We start from the raw sequence: 10,812 nt of genomic DNA, 5'->3' as shown, positions 1-10,812 counted from the left end.
TACCGGGACAGCGCGGAGTCCCAAGACGCTGGAGCTCGAGACGCCCGTGGTGCCATTCAGGCTAAAGCAGGCGTATGAAGAGTACAGAGGCACCTGAAACTCACTGATCTCGATGCCGATAAGCAGGGCATACCCGGGGGGGTTCGCCCTGCTTGCGAGCAGGGATCATCTATCCGTCCTCTACTACGTGAGACCTATGCACGATGTACCAATCTATGCTTTTAGAACAACGCCCTCCAGGCCTAAGTCCCCTCCCCGCCGTCCCGACGGGCGCTGCATCCCATCAGCTGATGACGTAGCCTTGGCCAGCCCATCAGCGCTGGCGTCCCTCGGCCATCCCGCATGTCTGGGCCATGCGCCCATCACTCCCCCGCGCGCGCATCCTTCCCGCCCTCGTGCTCGCTGTCCACCCCGACGTCCGCACTCCTCCCTCCATATCTCGGCCATTCATGGGCCTTTTTAATTCGTTCTTTTTGTATTCGTGTTATATGCATAGACTGCAGCCTAACTATGTGTGTGATAAGCTAAGTGTTGCAATGCTATATACCTTCTTGCTGGTGAGGGCGGCGGTGAGCGAGCGCCCAAGGGCGGGCCATCAAGCGATGAAACGATGACGTAGCCCAGCCCAGCCCATCAACGGTCCGTCCCCCGGCGTTCCTCGACTTTCCCGTGTGCGCCCGTGTGTGCCCATCGTTCGCGCGTGCGCCCGTCGCTCCCCGCCCCCGCGCTCGTTGTCCGCCCTGATGTCCGTGCCCTTCCCTTGATATCTGGACCGTTTTTAGACTGCTTTCATTTATTCTTTTTGTGATAGCATTGTTATTGTATCTTGTGATCTCCCTATACAGGTAGTAAGTCAAGTAGTATCGCATAATGTACCTCCTTGCTGGTGAGGGCGGCGGCGAGGAGCAGAGGGTGCGCGCGGATGGCGTCATCGCCCAGAGGCCTTCCAGATGGCGCAATCATGCGGAGGCTCGTGCGATGGCGTTATCGGTCAACGTCTCACCGAGCAGCCGCTCTGACCTTCCCGCCCTCCCGCCCTCGGTCGCTCGTCGTCCCGCCTGCTGTCTTTGATATTACCTATACGGCGTGAGGCCAAGATACAAATGAGTTTACAAGGACAAGCACCGAGGGAACGACGTGAGTGGCGACAGGTAACTATGGGCTTGTGAGATCCCGGCAGGGCGCCATCAACGCCACAAAGGTTATCGCCGCTGGCAGTGAGCGTAACCAGCAAAGTGTTTCTCTTCGTCTCTATTGCGCACGCAGGGATGAATAAAATACATGTAATTAGAGTAAAGCGAGCTCCGCAATATACTGTATCAGTGCGCCCATCTGATTCTCGGTATCATCATCCACCAGTCCATCTTCGGAGCCGGAGTCATCACCATCGCCAGTGTCACCGGCGTCGGAGCGACCGACAGCTGCTTGCGCTACACTGGGAGCTGCTGGTGATGTCAGGCGGACAGATCTTGCAAACCGCGCGTCCAGGTTCATGTCGTGCACCGCCTCCCCTGGACCGCGTTGTCCAGTGAAGCCGGGAAGCACGTAAATCTGCTCGATACGCCGCAGCAAATGGTCATTGACCCTGGTACGATGCGCGATGAAATCAAGAAGGGCTCCGTGGAGGGGGTCGTCGGCTGTGAGACTTGCAAGCGCATCATGGAAGAGAACTGTCTCGTCCCGAATTCCGGTGTGTACACGCGCGACCTCGCAGTTCAAGCGGCTGATCTCGACCTTCGCGCGGTTGAGCCGGCGGTACGCTTTGATACTTTCGCGGATGACTGGCTTGGCCCACTCGCGGTTACGCACGTCGTTTCGTGTATCCTGGAGGAGTGTAAACTCCTCAAGGAATGAGTAATGAGATACCTGATCCCATTCGAGAGGCGGCCGAGGTGGATTCATGGCGGCGGCGGCGGAGTTATACTTCTCAAGTGCTTTTCGGATCGTTTTGCAGCGGACCTGAAGGGATTTCGAAAGGTGTGTCCGCATTTTGTAGCCTAGACCTCTTTTGAGAACACATCTCTTTCCACTAATACTCGTGACACTTACCCGTTTCCGCAATGTTCAACTTGTCCAGCTCAAACAGCCTCTGGACGACAAGCTTTTGCAGCTTCTCAAGGGCACGGAGATAGTGTCGCTCCCGCATGTACTTCAGCGTCTCCTTGTATGACTCATCGAGAGGTGTCCATCGCTTCGTGAGGCCCATTGCGACCTCAAGCTGCACGAGCTCGAGCGTGATTCGGCTGTGTTGGTCGATGGCGTGCCGGCGTGCAACTTCAAGCTTTGTGGTCATCTTGATTTCTTTCGAGTAACTACTCGACGAGGGTTGAAAAGCAATGAACTGGCTCGTCGCAGCAGATAGCTTCGGCTCGAGAGCTCGCAGCTCCTGGAGGAGCTCAACATAAGCGATGGCACATACATCGTACTCGGATTCTTCGCCGAGTGTTGCAAAGAACTCGCGCTCTTCCCGAGTCCAGCGTTGCATTGACTGTTCAGTTACGCCATGTTCAGCAGCAGCTTGCGACAGCGCCACGGACTCCTGCTCAATAATTTCAAGAGACTGCGTATAGTTGTTAAGCATGAAGGCTCCAGAGTTGAGGTACTTCTCTTCATCCCATTGCTTGAAATATTCCTCGATGAAGAGCGTACGGCGGTAGGGGGAGGCGTAGCGGATGACGGGTGCAAGCATGTTTGAGCTTCCGAAAACACGCTCGAGCGTCTCGGCGTCTTCGATGCCCATGCCTTCGATGACGTTCGGATGGAATTGGAGTTGACAGATGTGCGAGTGGGTATATCCGTGGAATGCTGGCACACACATGCTACCGCGCTTTGCATGATAGTCGTTGCCAAGGGAACTATTCTTTGTGGTTGTCTCGAATGAGCAGCCGATGTCGTACGCAACCATGAAGTCCGGATCAAGCACATCAAGAATCTTTCGCATGATGGCAAGGGGATACTTGGCACTGTTAACATCAGAATGTATCAGTACAACACCAGAGCACAAACTACGACGTACTTACAGCTCTCCGCTTCGAACCATGTCCACAATCCAGAGGATGAACCCATGCCGGCATGCTGATGCGAATAATCCAGACTCGTCGAACATCCGCCACATCTGCTTCTTCTCTTCGCCCGCAGCGGCTTTCCAATTCTTCACACATTGCTCGAGAAGCTTCCGAGCAAGCGCAGTCTCAATGGAGTCGTCCGCAGTAGGCTGTGATGACAAGGATGGCGACGGCGGTGATGGCTGCGATGGTTCTGGCAGCGGCGATGACAACTCGAATGGTTGGAATGGAAGAGGTGGCAAAGACGATGATGGCTGAGCTGGTACTGATACTTGAGCGTTCGGATTCGGAGACATGAACGCTCCGTCTGTCGGATCGCCCTCGACAGACTCCGTGTCGTCGGCGTCGGCGTCGGACTCTCCATCGGAGCTACCGGCAGAATGCCGACGTTGTCTGACCGGTGGATTCTTTGTCTGGTGTCCCCGTACTTCTCGGCTGAACTGATCGACAAAATTTCTTGGCAGGTAGTACGAAGCGTCGTCAAGGGATCGTGTATCGCCGGCAGTCCGTCCTGTTGTAGTTGCAACTCGTTTCAGACTGTTGTTGCCGTCGAGGCAGATAATTCTGCTGAACCGCAATGGTGGCTCTCCCTTCACCTGGAAACCATAAGTTTGAAGGGCCGCAGGAGTGCATTGGGGATATACCTTATAGCAGCATGCACGGCACGCATTTAAAGGCCGCCAGTCAGGCGTGTCCCATCCCAGAAGTGCATGGATGCGACGCTCGACATCCCGAATGACTCGCACATACACTTCGAACGTATCAGCAAAGAGATTTCGCAGATACGCGCGGTATGGAATCTAAAACAGTCTACCACATCAGCTTCAGTTCGGCGGACATGATAAGTAAATGAACGTACACGGTAATAGTCACATACGAGCTTTGCAAAGGCCTCGATGCTGAACGAAGCCTTCCGCCGGCGGATGCGGTACAGGAGTTCAATGGTCTTGATAGACACAGCGGTCGTCGGGCGTGTCGGGGTCTTTGCAATATATCCATGGAGCATGAGGTCGAGAGCGGGTGAGACGCTATCCGGAGGACGGAGAATCGTGACCGATCGAGAGAGAGAGAAAAGACAAAATACCTGCACTGTGTATGACACATGCGTGGTATTTGCCTCTGCAGGTGGGAGCGCCGCGGTGGATACAGCGATGGCATGAGGGCTGGTGGTTATCGTAGGGGCTTCGCTGGGAGACATGGTACCGCTGGTGAATGGAGCGGCAGACGCAATGCTTGTCACTTCGATGTTAGCCGTGGTAGCTTCAGGTGCAGGTGCGGAGTAGATTGCACCAACGGTCATGGGAGCAGTCGTGGTAGGAGCAGCGAAGGTCGTCGCAGAGCTGGTTACAGCTGTGCTCAAGTTTGCCGCATCCGGAGTGGCTGTGGTCGCTAGTCGGGCTGCAGCTGCAAGCCTGGATGCAAATGCGGCGGTCAGCAAGGGCACGCCAGAGTCTTCGTTTGCATCCGATACCGCGCCGATACCTGGGATGTTTGAATCTGACCAGCCATCTCCAGATGGAGGCTGAGCCGCTGTCGCACCGTTTGGCCTGCTATATTGGCAACGCAGGTACCGGTCCGCGAGGGGTTCAATCATAGGGCCCCAGGCAGCTTCCTCTTGCTGCCTTCGCAATCGCCAACGGCGGGTCTGCTTGTACCATCTGCCCTTCCATCTATCCATACCTCTAAGTACTAGTTATTAACAATATATGGCGAGACTCACCGAGACTCCGAAATGTCCTTTAGAGCATCGAGGAAGTCGCCTGACACGGGCATATCTTCGTCCACCCATTCGTGTTCTTGGCCAAATTTCTCCGCGTCGGTCGGCATGGGTGGAAGTTCGATGTCGTGCATAACAAAGTCGTCATCAAGGGCACTGTGCCGGACGAGGTCGATGGTCTCACGAGACACTCCTACAGGAGCATTACTCTGCATGGCGCATTCGTCCGTTAAAGCAAATGAAACATACCGGTTAACAGAGCCTGAACCCTCTTCTCGGCTGATTCCTGCTCCTTCACCTGAGCCTCAATGCCCAGAGTCCTCGTGACTGCTCTGCGGAGCCCTCTGGCCTCAGGGTGCAGCTTCGCGTCCGTTGACCGCACGTGGGTTGTCTTCTTCACTATCCTCGAAGAGCCAAGTCTTCTGTGCGACTTTGCTCCGCCGGCCATTGTTCAAAAGCGAAGGGGTGCAACAATGAGATGCATGGGAAATGTTTCGTGCAGACCGATGAGAGCGCAAGGTTAAACATCGGCGTCTTTCGTGCACGCGCAGCTGCTATCACCCGCCGCTTGTTGTAGCATCGCGTTCCCAGTGTGCAAGCGCTTGATGCTCTCGAGGGGCTTCTTCAGCTTCTACAAAGAGTGAATGCTCTCAAACAGCCTCGGACCATCGCCGAATACATTTTTGATATATGAAACTACCTTATCTTCTCACTTTGCGCAACACAGCCCGAGGTGCACATCTGGATGTTCGGACGGCAGTGATTCTGGCCTGAAGCTAGATGGAACTTGCTTGCTCTCAACCCGTCCCAGAAACACTTTTTTCCACAACCTCCCAAACTTAAGTAAATTGTATCTGAAACGTTTTTATACATTGATCTGACCATCCTCGCGCAATAATGGTGTTTATTGCATTTTTATTCATGACACAAGCAGTGCATTTATGTCAGCCAAATGCACCGATAGCTCAAGTCAACTCTATGCCTTGGATGCTTGCAAATACTTACGGCGCACACGGCACTATTGCGCCGCTATACTATCTACCATGTTTTATCTCTCCAAAATTTGTTTTGAGATTTTAGACACAGTGTGTAGCACGGCGCGGAGTGAAAGACACCAGTATCTGCAGTTAAAGGAGGCTACTCTCCCTATATGCAACGCTCTACTGACACGCCGGTTGGTAGGATTTGCTTACATCATTTTATTTACATAGCATATTACAGTATAATAGCATTCCGTACATGTTTAAGAACGTCCTGACGGTCTATACCTTTGTAGCTGATGTGCTTCACTATAGATGTTGCAGCCAAACCTACCTAATCAGGCAATTACACGGTCATGTGACCTGTGCACTGACACTTGCTTTCTGTCCTTCATCACCCAATTCTTCACCTACAAACTTTATATTAAGCAGTAGGATGAAATAACATGAGTAGTGTATGGCTGAATATTTTCAGAGTGTATCGTTGATAATTGATTCATAGTGCTCATCCGACTGTATCTCCATCTGCAGACATCATACAAGGTTAAATCTGCTCGCAAATGTATTGTACATCCATTGTAAGACTTGCAAAACATATTTAGCTATGGTCAGTGCAGTTAGAGTGAGCATAAGGCCGATACAGCCCTGAATGAAGCAATGTACATGGTATTGCATTGTTGTTATCGCTCATAATAACACGATACTCTACAGCAGCTAGCAGTATCATGAGAAAAGTACATTTGAGGCTTTCCTTAAAGTGTGCAGTCTTTGTATCAAGCAGAATATCCAATCCGACAGCTATAGAGGCGGGATATTGCCTATCTGGGAATGAGCGGGATGACCAGCCGCATGATCCATCGGCTAGTCCCGAGACCTGTCGATATCAACGCTGCTTGCTCTTGTTTCACATTCCCGTCGTCCTACCGCCACTATGACGATATCTCGCAGCCCTTTCAAGGGCATGGGGAAGCCGACACCCCCTGAACGGCTCGTGTACTACATTGTCGGGAGTTGTGACCTTGTTGGGCAGTATTCTCGAGATCGGTACGTAAATGGGCAGTCTGCTTGTGCTCTGACCTTAAGCTTTCGACAGCTGGCCGCAGTACCAGACAGGAAATGGCCATTTGTGGCCTATTACCATCGTCTGTGCAAATGTTCATCAAGTGAAGCAGGTCCAGGTTCTCCAGCCCCTGTTTCTTACCCTCTCGACCTTCGACAACCCTCGACCAATCGTGACCGGTCTGCGTGCTATGGTAGACGGCTCTCTTGATCTCGAGATCAAGCAAGCTCTCCAGCAGCCAGGGAAATATTATGCCTTGCTGCATGGCAAGGATGGGCGAGAGGCGATCTTCCTCAACTGGTGTGTCACATTGTCACGACGACTCGCATATTGTCTCATTAACGTTCCACAGGGCTGACATCGAACCACACCATATCGGATGGAACGAGAGCCCTCACAAGAGGTGTACCTCATTACTCGAAGCCCTCGAGTGGCTCATCACGCGTGGCGCTGGCTACTACAGCGCAGATGACGAAGCACGGCGAGCCGAGGTGTTTACCCGGCAACTCGGAGTCATAAGCATCAAAGATGTGAAACCTATGGATAAAGATTATCTCCCGGAGTCACCCCGCGCTGATGAGGCGCAGAACAACAGCCAGCCCGACCATGCACCGACCAACCCTCGCTCTCCCGCGCTGTCTACTCACGACTCCGTTCCTGTGGTGACTACAGCTGATCGCGACAGAGGTGCATCCAGAAGGGCACCGCTCCTTTCCGCTGCCGCAGACTTGGACGTTTCCGCAGCTGGGGGCAAACCGTCAACTCAGGCTTCCAGACGCATGCGACATGCATCTCTGGCACCGGCTTGTGCTACTCCGTCGACGTCTCGTCGGACAAAACCCACTCCCGACTTGGACATAGTTGAGATCACAAGCAGTGAAGAAACAGTCCCACAGACCCCCACAAAGTCGGCGAAGCGAGCCAGTGAGTCAATTCAGCTTTCTATATCTTAGTGTTCTGACGTGTACATAGGGCCTATCTTGGCGGGTGGACGCTGGCCATTGAAGACGGCTTTTGTTGTCCCACCCACTACTGGGAAGAATGGCAAGTATTCATGCAGCTATCTGTCTAGCGTGCTAACATTAGACCGCAGAGTACACTGCAGCTACCGTCTTTTCGCCTCCGGTGCGATACCTCAATTATCGCAACGTCATGGGTCAGATTGTGGGCTTCGCAGGTGTTCCGTCTGATGCGGAGGGCGTCTCGGTGCCCCATTTCACGGCATTTCTCAACGACTTTCTCGATCGATGGGGTTGGTCAACGGCATTTATCCTTATGATGTATGACATTGTGGTGCGACAGCCCAGTCACGGAGATTTTGTAGCTGGGTTATGTGAGCTAGGGCTGGCTCATGCGGAAGCCGACTGGTTTTACGCCCTCATCCCAGATAGGGCCCCCGAAGACTACACTTTTCGTTCGCGAACTGTTGCTATCACTGTGTAGTAGTGTACCAAATGATGCTCATGACTTTACAAACATATTGCGCAGTGCAGGCACGTGGCTCTAAGATATTGCTGAGTCACTATCTGCTGCTGAGTTACTAATACAACATGGCTGAGACACTGTAGCATGAGCGTCTTTACAAAAAGAAATGTCCTCGACCCTGAGCTTCTTGTTGACTTGCATCCCACGGTTGTTGCACCTCTGCCTCACGTCCAGGGCAAACAATGTCACAGACGCCGTCAGACGAACCACCTCTGCCGGAGCCAGACACTAGCAATATCAGACGGTATCCCAACCAAGCTCGCAAGCAGCATGCAGCCCCAGCACGGATGGAGTACCGCCACCGCACTAAGAACCGCAACACAGCGAAGCCCACACCTGCCGAAGTTGCCGCACAAGCAGCCAAACGCCAGGAGAACAAGGAGAAACATCAGAAGGCGCTCGAGGTCGCAGGTAAGAAAACTTGGAAGATCGCCGAGGGGCTCTCGGAGGAGTTGGGCGACCACCCCCTGGCCTACTACTCCAACTTTTTGATGCAGCAGAGCAAAATTTCTGACTCGACTCGCAAAACAAACAAGTGGAATGCTTTTCTGTCTAAGGAAATCAAAGCACTGAACGAGGGTACGTACACATGTGGTTGTTTTAGTTACATACTGATAATGGTACTGTTTGCAGACAAGGAAAATAGCGGAGGAATGCGTGAGCGTGCAGGAAACTTCTCCGCAGAGCTCAGTGCACGGTGGGCGAATATGACTCCCGAAGAGCAGGACGAAGCGGTGAAGGATCAAATTGAAGAGCTCGATCAACGCCGGGAGAATAAGAAGTATGCCCCCCATAACGTTTCCATCAGCAGTTTCCATGATTCTCGCGCGACCCTGGAGAAGGTCGAGCGCGAGGTAAGTCTCACTGCATTTTCACGAGATACGTTGGTCCACTGACACAACTTGCCATCAAACAGCTGAAGGCACTTCATCAGCGCACTGGGGTTGAGATCCTGTTCAGCGCTGTGCGCGGGGATCAGAGCGACTTCCTTGCTCCGCACACCTGGTCCACTGATGAGAAGCTCGAAGACTTCTTCCAAATGACGTTCGGCATGGAGTTCGGCCGGTTTACCGGTAAGCTGGAATCGTATGTTCTTTCAGGACTTTCAGGTGTGCTTCTGTTCCTTCTATCTTTCTCAGGCTCACCGCTGCAATACAGGTGTCAAGAAGAAAGCATATGAGGACCTCATGGATCTCAAGAACAAGGTCAGCACGCTAATATTTGAGAAGTTTGGTGTGTGTCTCATCACTCTGGCCTGACTCTCTGCTGACTATCCTACAGAAGAAGCTGCGCGGCCTTTCGTTGTCAAGAAGATGAACTATGAGAACTTCGACAACGTGGCCACCCGCAAGCTTGCGCTTGTCATTGACCATTGGCCTCTCCCCGCCTTCCAAGCCCCCGGCAAGTTCAACACTATTGCTGAACTTCGGACGCTTCACAATGCTTGGCACAACGGGCACGCGCGCTTTCGCCGGCTTTCTCAAGACGAGCTCGCGCGTTGGGAGCAGGAGAAGCTCACGCAGCATCAGCCGGAACCGCCTGTTGGCATCGCCGGTCCCTCCGCTACGGTCGATGCATTGATGCAGCCTCCCGCCTCTGATGATGCGCAGCCGGCCGCTGGCACTAGTCGTACTTTCGAGACCGCGTTCCCTGCCTCCGACACTCCTGCCGATAACGCCGCGAAGAAGCCGCGCAAAGTGCGCAAGGATGCTGGCACGAAGCGTGGCCCCAATGCTCGGACACGTCGTGACAAGGTTGTATAGTCAGAAGTTGGAGTACTATCTTGGTTGCTGTATTATGTTGTATATCTATCAAATCGACTGTACGCGAATGCAATGTGGGACATGAAGTGCATCGGCGCCAGGTAAGCTTTGTGGCGTTTGATGACCCGGGCATAACCGAGATCTCCACCCGCGCTCGATGCTGAGAATCCTCGGCCGATAACGCCATGGCATGAGCCCCGTGATAGGGCCGTCTGGCTCTGGGCGATGATGCCATCCACGCGCAGCCACTGCCCTCCTCGCCGCCGTCCCCACCAGTGAGGAGGTATGGTATGATAGTACTTAGTTTGCTATCTATATAACAAGGCTACAGAATATGATTACATTACTACTACAAAAAGAACGAATGAAAATGGCCGAGAAATGGCCAAGATATTGAAGGAGGGGAGCGGACGTCGGGGCAGACGACGAGCACGACAGGGGGAGCGACGGGCGCACGCGCGAACGATGGGCGCACACGGGCGCACACGGGAAAGTCGAGGAACGCCGGGGGACGGACCGTTGATGGGCTGGGCTGGGCTACGTCATCGTTTCATCGCTTGATGGCCCGCCCTTGGGCGCTCGCTCACCGCCGCCCTCACCAGCAAGAAGGTATATAGCATTGCAACACTTAGCTTATCACACACATAGTTAGGCTGCAGTCTATGCATATAACACGAATACAAAAAGAACGAATTAAAAAGGCCCATGAATGGCCGAGATATGGAGGGAGGAGTGCGGACGT

General features: G+C 53.3%; 3 protein-coding genes across 3 annotated transcripts; 1 reads left to right on the top strand and 2 right to left on the bottom strand.

Annotated features, from left to right (window-relative positions):
* Positions 1-1,287: 1,287 nt before the first annotated feature.
* Positions 1,288-4,263, bottom strand: PHACADRAFT_107264 (uncharacterized protein; the record flags this gene model as incomplete). Its single annotated transcript, XM_007402196.1, has 6 exons — positions 1,288-1,997; positions 2,044-2,963; positions 3,021-3,190; positions 3,464-3,661; positions 3,710-3,865; positions 3,925-4,263. The coding sequence occupies 6 exons, from the start codon at positions 4,261-4,263 to the stop codon at positions 1,288-1,290; spliced, it is 2,493 nt and encodes an 830-aa protein (XP_007402258.1).
* PHACADRAFT_33586 (uncharacterized protein) lies at positions 4,236-5,230 on the bottom strand (the record flags this gene model as incomplete). The annotated part of the gene is made up of 4 exons (XM_007402195.1): positions 4,236-4,270; positions 4,356-4,747; positions 4,786-4,975; positions 5,032-5,230. The coding sequence occupies 4 exons, from the start codon at positions 5,228-5,230 to the stop codon at positions 4,236-4,238; spliced, it is 816 nt and encodes a 271-aa protein (XP_007402257.1).
* Positions 5,231-8,489: 3,259 nt separating this feature from the next.
* PHACADRAFT_33584 (uncharacterized protein) lies at positions 8,490-10,070 on the top strand (the record flags this gene model as incomplete). The annotated part of the gene is made up of 5 exons (XM_007402194.1): positions 8,490-8,886; positions 8,941-9,161; positions 9,224-9,416; positions 9,466-9,540; positions 9,589-10,070. 5 exons carry the CDS (start codon positions 8,490-8,492, stop codon positions 10,068-10,070), a joined length of 1,368 nt encoding a protein of 455 aa, XP_007402256.1.
* Between the last annotated feature and the right edge of the window lie 742 nt (positions 10,071-10,812).

The sequence above is a fragment of the Phanerochaete carnosa genome (genome assembly GCF_000300595.1).
Source record: "Phanerochaete carnosa HHB-10118-sp unplaced genomic scaffold PHACAscaffold_46, whole genome shotgun sequence".
Lineage (NCBI taxonomy): Eukaryota > Fungi > Basidiomycota > Agaricomycetes > Polyporales > Phanerochaetaceae > Phanerochaete > Phanerochaete carnosa.
The sequence above is the reverse complement of the archived record's forward strand: the minus strand, read 5'-3'. Positions and strand labels throughout refer to the sequence as shown.